This window comes from Halichoeres trimaculatus, unplaced genomic scaffold (genome assembly GCF_033239565.1).
Source record: "Halichoeres trimaculatus isolate MK-OKI-2021-1 unplaced genomic scaffold, fHalTri1.1 fHalTri1_scaffold_16, whole genome shotgun sequence".
Taxonomy (NCBI): Eukaryota; Metazoa; Chordata; class Actinopteri; order Labriformes; family Labridae; genus Halichoeres; species Halichoeres trimaculatus.
Window position 1 is genome coordinate 157,501 of NW_027437194.1, and position 13,781 is coordinate 171,281.

The window sequence follows — 13,781 nt, forward strand, 5'->3', positions numbered from 1 at the left end:
ATCCTCCTAACTGTGAAGAGATGAACTGCAGACATTTTATACGGCGTCGTGTTTTTAAAGAGCGGGTTTACAGGTCGTTCCATTAAACTGTAAAAAAATGGACGTCATCTTGCTCGGCTCGAAGTGAGGTCTCCACAAAAACTGCTCCCCCTGGTGGCTGGCTGCAGTATAGGTTTAAAAATCCATCTCCCCAGTCATTCCAGATGGGCTGTGGTCAAACTGGAAAGGGGGGGGTGGTGTAAATATTTAACAGATCAGAGTTTGGCTCCTGCTCACGCTTTGCTTCAAAACTCTCATTCAGACGACATGGGTGACATCATGGAGCCTGCGTCCATTATTTTACAGTTTGTTGATGTTTGAGGTGATGTTGGTGCCCCCTCTGGACAGAAAACAAAACAACAACAAAAAATAATCAGTAAATGAAAAATGAAACATGAACTTGTCTCAGTTTAGTTTTTAGTACAGTAAACTCCTCTGATTGTCCGTCTGTGACAAAGTGTTGATTAAGGTGCTGGCTGTCAGCTGACCTGGTACCAGAGAGTCCAGTATCTGGGTAATGGGTTCATCACCATAAAGACTGAATAGTTCCTGGGACCATCACTGCACCTTACCACATGTTTGTTCCTGTTATATGATGTGATATCAGCGGTTCCTGGTGGAAACCTCGGGAAAGACGTCTTCTCCTGCTTCAGAGTTCGTCTGCTGCTTCCTCCAGTCGCTCGCTGAAGATTAAAGTCCTGACTCCATATTTTCTTCTGATTGCGAGCACATGTCTGCTGCTCCCTCGCTGCTCCCTCGCTGCTCCCTCGCTGCTCCCTCGCTGCTCCCTCGCTGCTCCCTCGCTGACCCCGGGTTGGGATACAGACGATGTCTCTGAGCCTGGGCTTAGTCCACCTTTTCTACAGGAAATGATTTTTACCTCTTGTTTTTGAGGTCAGGACGCTGGAAGAGAAAGAGTCTGTTACAGAGTTTTTAATAGATCACTTCCACCCAGCGTCTCCTGGAGAGACGGTGAGCTGTTATCTCTGCTGTGTTTACAGACCAACAGAGAGCAATGACTAAAAGAGGAGAGCGTGAGATCCTCCTGCTGAATTCAAGAGGCGTCCATGAGGAGGAGGAGATGAGGGGGAGACGAGGGGGAGACGAAGGGGGAGACGAAGGGGGAGACGCAGAGAGATGAGAGCGGAGCAGAGCAGAAAGATAATAGAGGTCAGAGCGGGGTCACAGCTTTGCTCCAGCTTTGCTCTGGAAGGAGCAGCTCCTGCTTTTCCTCGCTCCCTCACTCAATCAGCCGGCGTGGGGATGTGAGGAGCGGAGGAGCGGAGGAGCGGAGGAGTGCCGGCTTTATTGACAGAGAAACAAAAACCCACGGTGGCTGGCCTCGACCTCTCTGGGCCGTGTCACCCTGTGGTTGTTCTTTAAAGAGACGGAGGCTGACGGTTGGTTTGCTGCTCCGCCCTCTGAAGGATGGAGGAGGCTGACGGTTGGTTTGCTGCTCCGCCCTCTGAAGGATGGAGGAGGCTGACGGTTGGTTTGCTGCTCCGCCCTCTGAAGGATGGAGGAGGAATCAGATTCATGTTTTCACAAACAGCCGAGCATGAATCCTCTGATGGTTTCTCTTCGTCTCAATCTGAGCGTTATCTCCACCAACAATGGAAGAATCAAATCTCAGATGATCAGAGGTTGTTTTTGTTTGCATGACAGGATTTTTCTCACAACACTGACGTGTCGCTGAAGTTGTAAAGATATGATCTCGACACGTTTGACAGGTTTTTCTCTGCTCCTGTTTCTGCTGCAACGCCGATAATTTATTCACTCAAATATGAGAATTAGCTGCTGGTGGGCTGATTTAAAGAAGCGTACACACACACACACACACACACACACACACACACACACACACACACACACACACACACACACACACACACACACGTACAGGCAGCTCTCCGCTGTCAGCCCTGAAATACGTCGGCCTCTTCATGCATGTCAGTGTTTCCAGCTCCTCTGCTCTGCATCATCACAGCTGCTCTGTGTGTGTGTGTGTGTGTGTGTGTGTGTGTGTGTGTGTGTGTGTGTGTGTGTGTGTGTGTGTGTGTGTGTGTGTGTGTGTGTGTGTGTGTGTGTGTCTGGGAGCATGTGACTGCAGCTCTGTTCGTCTTCCTGTAACTGTGCCACAGATAATCCTCCACAGGAGTTCAGCAGGGTGTCGGGTTAGAGCGCTGCACAAGGCCGGCACACACACACACACACACACACACACACACACACACACACACACACACACACACACACACACACACACACACACACACACACACACACACACACTCTGCTCCTGTTTGTGCTGCAGTGACACAGTGCAGCCCCTGGGTATTTGGTCCATACTTCACCTGGAAACACCTGTGACCTGAAGCGGTTTACCTGCAGCAGACAGCAGCGTTTCCTGCGCTCTGCGGCGAGCAGCTACGATAACGCTCTGCTCAGGGTCAAAGTGTGACCTTGGCTCTGCTGATGATCCGTCTGCAGTTTGACACCAGGAGGCAGGAGGTGCAGAGCCCCACAGAGCTCCTCTCACCTCAGCCAAAGGTGAACCTGAGTTTATAACATCAGGAGTCTGGAAGAGAGGGGGGGGCGGGGCCTGCTATGGTGGTCTCTGATTGGTGGAGCAGCCTCAGTGTTTTTACCCTCCTCCAGGTGTGCTGGTCTTGGTCTAGTCCCCCCTAACCAACGGTCTCTGATCCTGATGGTGTGAGTGTGTCTCTGTCAGCTCCTGGTGTTCCAGTTTAAAGAGTGACCCTGTAAACTGGAGACCTTCAGATGAACGTGTCAGAGGAGATCCAGGTTACAGCAGCTGATCACACACAGAGGAAGACCTGGATGATCACATGATCATCGTTGGATGAATGATGATCTGAAGCTGTTTGAGGAGGAAGCATCCCACTCAGAGTCCACCACCACAAGGGTCACTGCCCTCTGCTGGGCTGGCAGTGTGTTGCAGTTACTTTTTCCTCCTTACCTGATTTACCTGATTTACCTGATTTACCTGATACACCTGATTATTTACCTGATTTACACGAGCTGGGTTTTGATCAGAGGGCCCAGGAACTTTCAGATCCAGTCAAAACAGTCCCTGAACTAAACAGTTCCTGTGTAGGGATGGGTACCGAATCAGGTACTTTTATTGGTATCGACTGAATTCTGTCAAAAGTACCAGGTACCGATTCACGAAAAACAAAAGGTTCCATGTTGAGGTACCTAAATACACTTTGTGACTGTGAGGGAGAGGAAAAGTAGGAGATTTCCCATGCTGGACATGAACACAGCATTACAGGGTTATATATTAAAGAATAAATATGTCAAATTGAAAAAAAAAAAAAAAATTAAACTAATTTATATTTTTAACCAAATAAGCACAAAGAAGTAGAGAAAATTGGTACCGTTGAGTACTGGTACTGTATCGTTTTAAATGTGAAAGGTTCCCATCCCTAAAACTGTGGTCCATTGTTTGTCTATTTATCCACCGAGGGATCAAAGATCCAAGGAGATTATGAAAGGAAGGAAGGGAGGAAGGAAGGAAGGAATGAAGGAAGGAAGGAAGGAAGGGAGGAAGGAAGGAAGGAATGAAGGAAGGAAGGAAGGAAGGGAGGAAGGAAGGAGAAAAACATTCAAAACACCACCTGTCCCAGTTATAAATGTTTCAAAAATCCAGAAAAAGCTTCGACTGGCAAAGACGCAAAGATCGAGCCGTGAGTCCTCAGAGAGCTTCAGATCCTCATGAAATCCTGATCTGATGAGCAGATATCAGACTAAACCAGGACGACTTCCTCTGTGTGTGAACAGCTGCTGTAACCTGGATAATCCTCTGACACGTTCATCTGAAGGTCTCCAGTTTACAGGGTCACTCTTTAAACTAAAGCTGCTCCACCAATCAGAGACCATCAGCTAGCAGGCTCCGCCCCCAGAAGTTCCTGGACGTCTGGAAAGTACCACCCTGAGGCAGAACTACATTTCTGACCCAGCTCTCACAGCGGAAACACACTTTGAAGAAAAGCTGTGTGTCTTTATCGTGCCCACGTTTTCTCTGCTTCCTGCTTCAGCCCCTGCAGACGGCGTCTCCGCAGCGGTCTGCGTCAAACAGCGCAGCAGCTTTTGACACTGACAGGGAGAGACGAGGCAGCGTGAGCAGATGTCTTCTTCCTCTCTGGCTTTGGGACAAACAGCATCCCTGACCTTGTCACGGCTAATTTTAGGGCCGGGCTTATCACAGCACCCGTGTTTATGTCTCCCATTACACACGCCGTCATCACGGGACGGACGCCTGTAATTAGGGCGCTGCAGGATGTTCCCGGGGTCGTCTGCATACCTGGGCGCTCCCTTCATCAGGCGAGCTGATGGCCAGATTTGGTTTAGATCTGGAGGCGCTGGATGAAGCTGTTCATTATCCTCAGTCTCTTTTCCTCGCCCTCAGACGCCGCGGCAGGCGTTGGTTTCTGTGAGAGGCTGCTTCCTTCAATCTTTAACTTTGCATCTTTCAGCGGATCATCGCTGCGTTGATCTGAGTGCTTCCACGCCGAGCGGAGACACAAACTCCCATCATCCCCTTACATTACGTGGAGGAGAGGTCAGCTCCTGGGCCGGGCTCCTGGGCCGGGCTCCTGGGCCGGGCTCCTGGGCCGGGCTCCTGGGCCGGGCTCCTGGGCCGGGCTCCAGCCCCCGACCTCGCCGTGTTTCCTCCTCCCCTGTCTGCAGCTCGCTCTCTGTCTGAGCGCCGTCTTCTCTGGTCGTTCACTGTATTTCAGTCAAGGTCATCCTTTATGTCTCTGCTCCTCCTGCTCCTCCTGCTCCTCCTGCTCCTCCTGCGCCTCCTGCTGTACCTACTCACTCCTCATAGTGTCTTTACGGCGAGCAGGTGAAGGTATCTGTGAGATGAGGTCACAACAACAACACAGCGAGGAGTAAACAGAGTAACTCAGACGAGCTGTGGAAACAGGAAGTCAGTGATTTTAACCAATCAGAGCAGCTCATGTCCAATCAGCTGATTTTGTTCTTCCTGTTATCTTTGATCAGTTTGATGCTGAAGGTGAATTTAATCCTTTAAAGTGAAATAAACTGATTTATCTGTGGTCATCAGCTGCTGCTTCATCTCGTTTCCTCATCATCCTCATCCTCAGTTTGATCATTTCCTCCTCTACATTGATCTTCAATCTTCACCAAAGCTGTTTGCTGTAACACCTCCCTCTGTGTCTCCTCCCTCAGGCCGAGCTGACGGGCATCAAATGGCGCTGCTACAGCTTCCGCAGCGGCGGGGAGTACGGCCCCGTGATCTCGGCCCCGGCCCAGGACGACCCGGTCCTGCGCAGCTTCATGCGCTGCGTCCAGGCCAACCTGCTGTGCGTGTGGAGACGCAAGATCAAGCCCGACGCCAAGGAGCTGTGGATCTTCTGGTGGGGCGAGGAGCCCAACCTGTCCGACGTCATCCACCAGGAGCTGGAAGGTGAGAGGAGAGACTGAAAGGAAAGGAGAGATGAAAGGAAAGGAGAGAAAGAGGAGAGACTGAAAGGAGAGAAAGAGGAGAGAGAAAGAGGAGTGAGTGAAGGAAAAGGAAAGAGGGATGAATGGTGAATAATGAAGGGGTGTCTGCTCTGTCTGTGTTTCTCGACTCGTTTTCCTCCAGCTTCTGTTTTTTCCCTGTGAGCGTCACAGACTCGTCTCCTTCTCTGTCAGAAAAACTTAACAGCTGCTGGGTTTAAAACTTTATGTTGGCTTCTCAGATTTTACCAACTTTTCTTTTAAGTTTTATTTTTTCTGCAGGATCTCATCAAAGTTTTCTGATTCTTAGTGTTGGTATTTGATCTCATGGTGCAGATTTGTCTTAGTTTGAGTGAAATTTGTTCAGTATTTTGGCAGTTTTGCAGATTTTAACATAATTTGCTGGCTCTGTTTTCTCAATTTTACATTTGAGATTTTTTTTAGATTTCATTTTTTTTTTTTTTTTACATATTTTTCAGTTTTATTTTGTTACTTTTTTAGATTTTTTTTGGTTAGTTTACAGCGTGTATCTGTAGATTAATATCATTTAAGGCAAATATATTTGTTATTTGTGAAATTTCACCAATTTTTTTCAGATCTTCTGATTTTTTTTTTACAGAGTTTTATCGTGCTCTGTTTGCTCTGCATTGAATTTTTGTCGATAAATTTCCAAATCTTTTTCTAATTTATCAATTTTTCTTTTTTTCCTTAAAAAAATCATCCTGCTTTGGAATTTATTTTTAACGTAATTTACAGAACTTAATTTTAACATATATATTTTTTTAAAGTTGAATTTTTTCCTTTTTTTTGTGTAATTTTTTGGCACATGTCTCTGTTTATATTATCACTGCAGAGCTTTGAGGCTCTTTTTTATCACTAGCTCTAAACTTACTCTAAACATAACTTCATATTTGATCTTAATTTTTTGTAAATTTTTTTGATGCATTTGTAGATTTATCGTTTTTGATCTCGACACGTTTGACAGGTTTCTGAAGGTTTTGTTCTTTGTTGTGTGATTGTGATTTTTTTTTTCTGATGTTGTCAGTCCTGCCGTGTGTTTGACATGTTTCTGATTTAAAGGAGGAAAAAACTGCTCTGACTGTTCAGTGAGACGTGAGCTCTGAGGGCGTGTTTGTGTGTGTGTGTGTGTGTGTGTGTGTGTGTGTGTGTGTGTGTGTGTGTGTGTGTGTGTGTGTGTGTGTGTGTGTGTGTGTGTGTGTGTGTCATACATGAGCTGATCAGAGTTCAGGCTGCTGCAGCGTGGAGATGTTTGTGCTGCTGCAGCATGGAGCTGTTAGTCCTGCTGCAGCGTGGAGCTGTTAGTCCTGCTGCAGCGTGTATTTAGGAGCTGTTTGTCCTGCTGCAGCGTGTATTTAGGAGCTGTTTGTCCTGCTGCAGCGTGTATTTAGGAGCTGTTTGTCCTGCTGCAGTAAGGATCTGTTTGTCCTGCTGCAGCGTAGAGCTGTTAGTCCTGCTGCAGCGTGGAGCTGTTTGTCCTGCTGCAGCGTGCAGCATGGAGCTGTTTGTCCTGCTGCAGCGTGCAGCGTGGAGCTGTTTGTCCTGCTGCAGTGTGTATTTAGGAGCTGTTAGTCCTGCTGCAGAGTGGAGCTGTTTGTCCTGCTGCAGCGTGCAGCGTGGAGCTGTTTGTCCTGCTGCAGCGTGCAGCGTGGAGCTGTTTGTCCTGCTGCAGCGTGGAGCTGTTAGTCCTGCTGCAGCGTGCAGCGTGGAGCTGTTTGTCCTGCTGCAGCGTGCAGCGTGGAGCTGTTTGTCCTGCTGCAGCGTGGAGCTGTTAGTCCTGCTGCAGCGTGCAGCGTGGAGCTGTTTGTCCTGCTGCAGCGTGGAGCTGTTAGTCCTGCTGCAGCGTGCAGCGTGGAGCTGTTTGCTGGTACAGCTCATATGTTACGTGTGTTTTCATCCTCAGTGTTTGTTTGCTGCTTCAGGACGATCACTGATGGAGCAGCAGGAGGAGATTTCTCTGTGTGTGTTTACAGCCTGTGAGTGTGTGTGTGTGTGTGTGTGCGTGTGTGTGTGTGTGTGTGTGTGTGTGTGTGTGTGTGTGTGTGTGTGTGTGTGTGTGTGTGTGTGTGTGTGTGTGTTGTTGAAATTACGCTGAGATAACTCACTGGAGGCAGTGCTTCTGTCAGCACTTTTGTCCCTATTTATAGAAACATTTTCATTATCTCACCGCGCACGTGTGAGGAAGTCTCACATATCGACGGCGCCCGGGGAAGACGCAGGAAACAGAGAGGGATTATATCGGCTCTGGTTTAGCAGAGCAGCAGTCAGGAGGGTGAAGAAAGCAGGAGCATCGAGTGGAGAGGTTGGAGCGACGGTGAGAGTTTCAGTCTGACGTGAAAAAGTCTTTCAGCAGATTTCTGACAGATGTTTCTGCAGCTGCTGAACGAGGTCTGTACTCCGACGCTGGGAGAAACGTACATCTCATCAGACCAGCTCTCTGAGATCCATCACACCACGACCAAACCCACAACTTCAGTCACACAGCAGAACTGAGCCAGAACCATCAGAACCACTGTCATTCTATCAGGGTCGGCCATCAGGAGCAGGTTAACATTCACTGAGATCATCCCTGATCCATCCCTAACTCCAAACTCCTCAGTCCACCCTGTCAGGAAATAAACAGATCCCTAACCTCCAAACTCCTCAGTCCACCCTGTCAGGAAATAAACAGATCCCTAACCTCCAAACTCCTCAGTCCACCCTGTCAGGAAATAAACAGATCCCTAACCTCCAAACTCCTCAGTCCACCCTGTCAGGAAAGAAACAGATCCCTAACCTCCAAACTCCTCAGTCCACCCTGTCAGGAAAGAAACAGATCCTCCAGCTCAGGAAGTGAACACCAAATGTTTGAACGCTTCCTTTAAGAGAAATGATGAAATGTGAATCCATGATCTGCTCAGTGGGCGTTTCAGGCTGTTAAACATCGTCTGGCTTTGCTCCTGAACTCATTTAAATCCTAATGTTTGCCAGTTATGAACAGCCTGTGTTATTGTAAAGAGACTCTGAGATAAATCAGTGTTTACAACAAGAAATTCACCCACACAACACACGTACAGCACGCATCGATTTATCAGCATCCAGACTGTTTAAAACTCAAGATCTGCTGAATTCCTGATCCCAGTCCTGATCCCGGTCCTGATCCCAGTCCTGATCCCAGTCCTGATCCCAGTCCTGATCCCAGTCCTGATCCCAGTCCTGATCCAGTTCCTGGGTTTGTAGAGATAAACTTTGCTGAAGAGGTCAGGAAGTGAAGCAGCAGCTGTTTGGTTAGTGTTGTAACTATGATGATGGTAAAAAATAATAGTTAAAACTAGTGCTGTCAGGTGATTAAAAAATTAATCTGATTAATTACAGGATTTGTAATTAATTAATTAATCTAATTAATCTCATTTTAATCTCATATCTGCTTAAGGTCCCAAAATAAAGAATTTGAATTCCAGGACATTAAAATTACATTAAAAAATAAGGTGGGAATATATACAACACATTTTTAGGTACCCTGAGGCATAAGGAACACATGAAAAAAGTTTTATGGTTCTATCTTTACAAAATCTACACAGTCCTGCACCTAAGATAAGCTGATTTGATTTTTAGGACGTTTTTTGCTTCTGTTCACATCTTTACTCGATGTGGACTCAATTTTCACTGCAATATGAACTTCTATACTTCTATGAGGTCAGGAGAACCAGGGCTAAAGGCTAAAAACTGTGAGGAACTATGTACAAAACACTTTATTCAAGTCTTGGATCAAAGAAAAGTGAAGTATTCTCAGTTTAACATGCTCTGAACACACAAACTGTTGCTGATTGGTGCAGAGCAGCCCCAAGCTGAAACATGACACCAGGAAGATGGAGGGAAATTTTCAAAGAATTCTTTAGATTTAAATACAAGACAAATATCGATCATTCAGGGCTTGTTTGATGCAGTAAAGAGTGTAAAATAATCTGTTTTTTACAGAATTGAGCAAACGGTTGATTTTCTGCAGATTTTCAAAAATGAGCTGTGAATAAACTAGACGTGGACGCAGTCTCTCAAAAATCACTCTCTTCCCCCCGGTTCACGTGTGATACATTCAGGGACCGTCGGAAATTAGAAAATCTGACAAGAACACCACTTTTTCCATGTAGGACAAACGGTTTGTAAATAGGGGTTAGGGTGCGTCTTTGAACGCCTCGTGGGTTTGGGATCCAGATTAATCTGCGTTAATTTTTCTAACGCCTTAATTTGCGGTGTAATTAATTAATCCAATAACACGTTAAAATGACAGCCCTAGTTAAGATATTTCTGGATTATTGATCATGGATTGATCTTATTGATCCCACTGACTGTAGTCCTGCTGGTTTTGATGTTAAAGTCTTCTGATGTATTTAAAATACGCTCCTGTTAGCCGCTCCTGTTAGCCGCTCCTGTTAGCCGCTCCTGTTAGCCGCTCCTGTTAGCCGCTCCTGTTAGCCGCCCTGAGCACGGGGACGGTGTGAGGCTACGAATGTAAACATCAGACACAGACTGAGCTTGCTCCTGTTTCCCCTGTCACTGTGATCTTTGTTTCACCACAAACTGGATTAAAACTTAAACCAACCTGAATCATTCAAACCGTAAAATAAAGAGTTAATGCAGCAAGCTGTGAGGCTGAGCAGGAACATGGACTAACCTTCTTCTCAGAGCTTTTTGGACGCTACGTCTCACCGTAGATGATGTTCTTTAAAGTCCAGAATCAGCAGAGCAGCTTTTCCTCTGATCGTGAAAAGATCGTAGAGCTGAAATATATTCACCTGTGACTGTTTGACTGTTTTCACTGATGCTAAGCTAACAGACTGTCCTGTGTTTGCTTTGCCTTTTGAACTGTTTGTCCCTGGAGAGTTACCGTAGAACGCTGTAAAGCAGATGTTGTTGCTGTATTGTGTAACGTGTTCTGTAGTAAAAAGCTGAGGTAGCTGCTGTTCCACTTTAATCTGGTTATTTTATCATTTATCTTCATCTTTTATTCTCCCGTGCTTCAGATCAGGACTGGGGCGTCCCTGGTGGCGACACGGGGGGACCCAGTTTTTGTTCTGGGTTTTCAGGTGAATGTGGCTCACACTCGGTCTAATGAGATCTGGTTTTGAGGCTCGGCTCACACAGCGTCTCAGATTGCATCAGATAAAAGTTGTGAATGAGTCATGACGACACCAACATGGCGGTGACCGTGTGACTGGTCTCAGGTCTTAGACTCTGATGATCCAGCAGCAGCAGGTCTCCATGCAGAGACTCAGAGTGGGTCTGTAGCTCACAGAGTTACTCACACTGAAGCGTTTCTCTTCCTCTTGTGTCTGGAAGTGACGACAAAGATGATTCAGCTCGGCTACGAGCGTCATCACAGCTGGGAGTTGTTGAATCATGGAAGTGATCGATTATTTGAGGATGTAACTGATGGAAACACCGCGAACACTTCAGAGTAAGCGTGGCCGTGATGTAAAGCGTGATGTAACGTGTGATAAAACATTGTCAGCCTGCAGCAGAGTTTATCTTTAATGTGACAGATCAAAACGAGCTGCTCAGCAGTAAAAACACTGAGTGGATGATTCCTTTACTGTCACCCTCAGTGTCGTCAAACACGCTAACAGGACAGCTGCTCCGCTCAGACCAGTCATGCATTCAGAGCTCTTGGCGTTATCGGCAGGACTGGCTCCAAAATGTTTGAATGAAGTGGTCCGTCAGGTTCCTGAGTCTGCCGTTGGAAGGTGAATTATTTATCAGCCTGTCAGAGAGCTGTGTGGGCTGTTTTTAGTTCATGTTTCACCGCGGCTCAGGCTCTGACACACAGAAATGGAATGCAGCCATAATTAATGTTATTCTCAACACGTGTGTTTCCCGCCATGACGTGTCAGAGCGCCTGCCAGGAAACAGGGAACAATTAAAACTCTTTAAAGATCTGTGCAGTGAGTTTATAGTGACACATTTGAACATGAAATCAACATGAAAACACACCTCATACACACACTGCAGACACCACACAGACACCACACAGACACCAACATGTGAAGTGTAGAAGAAGAACAGCCATGACCGTCGTGTTGTGTAAGTTGGCGTTGAAAATGAACCAGATCACCTCTTACTTAGTTACCCATGCCCTCGTTTGTTAACTTGTTTATTTACTTGCGTACTTACTAAGTTGTTTACTGACTAGCATACTTAGTTGCTAGCTTACTTGCTAAACTTCTTGTTTTCTTACTTACTTCTGCTTACATGCTAGCTTACATGCTAGCTGACTTACCTACACGCTCACTTACTCCTCTAATTCCTTACTTCCTGGCTTACTCGTGTACTTGCTGAGTTAACATACTTGCTAGCATGCTTAGTTGCTTAACTTCTTGTTTTCTGACTTGTTACCTGCTTATTTAATTGCTGGTTGATTACATGCTAGCTCCCTTAGTCACTTGGTCTTTTGCCTGATTTCTTGCTTATATGCTCACTTAACTATTTTTTAATCTTTAAGGAGCTTACTTGAGTATTTGCTAAGTTTTAAGTGACTAGCATACTTAGTTGCTAGCTTACTTAGTTGCTTAACTTTTTGTTTTCTTCTTTGCCTCCTGCTTAATTGCTGTTTGTTTACATGCTAGCTTGCTTACTTACTTGTTCACTACCCATACTTAGTTTATTACTTGCTTTCTTCTTTACTTGCTAGCTAACTTGGTTACTAGCATAGCTTTGTGTTTTTTTTACTTGCTTCCTTAATTGTGCTCTTGTTTATATATTAGCTTGTTTCCTGTCTGATTTCTTACTTGCTTAGCTGTTTACTTACCTGCATATTTAATGATTACTTGCTTCCTAACTTGTTCACTCACTTGCTTTCTTGCTCTCTAACTTACTTATTTACAAACGTGTTTCATCCTGTTGCTCGGTCTATCCATCCGTGGTGTTGCTGTAGGGAAGTGACCAAAATCATTGTGTTGTTGTTGCACATTCCTCCTGGTTGATGTTTCTACGTTGTGCAGCAGGAAGGTGTTTTATTTTATTTGATGTGGACGTATGATTTTACTTTGTTATGAAATGGGACCAAGGATTTAACCAAAGCAGTTTCTGCAAAAACAATAACGACAACAAAGATCAAATCAAAACAAGAATTATTTGTAGGCTAAATAAATGAATAAATAAATAAATAAATAAGTGGAAATTACTGCTTTAGTATCTACTTTCTGTACATCTGCTCAGTCATTTAAAAAACTGGACGCTGGTGGATGTATGCTGGGCGGTTATTTTAGGGACTGGGACTCCTCAGGGCTCACCTCTGGGCCTCCTCTGGGCTCACCTCTGGGCCTCCTCAGGGCTCAGCTCTGGGCCTCCTCAGGGCTCACCTCTGGGACTCCTCAGGGCTCACCTCTGGGCCTTTATTTAGGTGCAAGTACTCATGGGAAACAGAGTCTTTTTTTGCCGTATAGCACCTTACAGCAGAGCTAAACTCCAGGGACCCTCCTGGTGTCTAAATGTCCGAGCTGAAACTCTCCTCTCTTTGTGTTTCTGAAGCCGTCGTCCTCTCTGCTGCTGCTGCTGCTCTTTATCTCCTCTGACGACTCCTCTATCTCCTCTAACTCCTCTATCTCCTCTAACTCCTCTATCTCCTCTAACTCCTCTATCTCCTCTAACGAGTCCTCTATCTCCTCTAACGAGTCCTCTATCTCCTCTAACGAGTCCTCTATCTCCTCTAACTCCTCTATCTCCTCTAACGACTTGTAACGAGTCGGTGACGAGCGTTACAGCATGTTCAGCCGCTGAACCCTGCAGCCTCCACAGCGACTTGGTGACTTATGAATTTCAGATTGTTGGCTGTTGCACTCAGCACAAATGACTGTGAATAAAAGCGTGAGAGGGATCACTGAAATAAATGTCAGTGCGGTTTGTCGGCCCACAGACGAGCTCGGGTCAGAGTGAGACCAGAGTCCTGTAACAGGATTGATTCGCAGCGAGCTGAGGAGAGTGAGGGAGCTGCGTTATCTGGTGAGGAGTTTCTACAGCGGAGAGCTGATGACTTTGATAACACCACGGGCGGTGCTCCTGTGCTCCACCTGAACAGCGTGTGGTCAAGGTGAAAGCAGGAGGAGGAGCGGCAGAGAGGGCCTGGCAGGTGTGAGCATACTTCCTCTGATCAGAGTCATTTCATCAGAGCCGCTCAAACGTTTGCTCTCTGCATCAAATTACATTTCCCAGAGAGTAGGGAGGTGTTTTCCTCTCCTGTAACATCTCTCTGTGTGTAT

General features: G+C 46.2%; 1 protein-coding gene across 4 annotated transcripts in view; it reads left to right on the forward strand.

Moving 5' to 3' along the window:
* The window catches only part of LOC141805253 (mediator of RNA polymerase II transcription subunit 13-like), a 94,106-nt gene that overhangs the window by 19,782 nt on the left and 60,543 nt on the right, over positions 1–13,781 (forward strand). For all 4 annotated transcript variants that reach the window (XM_074690177.1, XM_074690178.1, XM_074690179.1 and 1 more), the window contains exon 2: positions 5,260–5,497. In XM_074690177.1, coding sequence (XP_074546278.1) covers positions 5,260–5,497 — 238 coding nt within the window. The remainder of the gene's footprint in view (positions 1–5,259; positions 5,498–13,781) is intronic.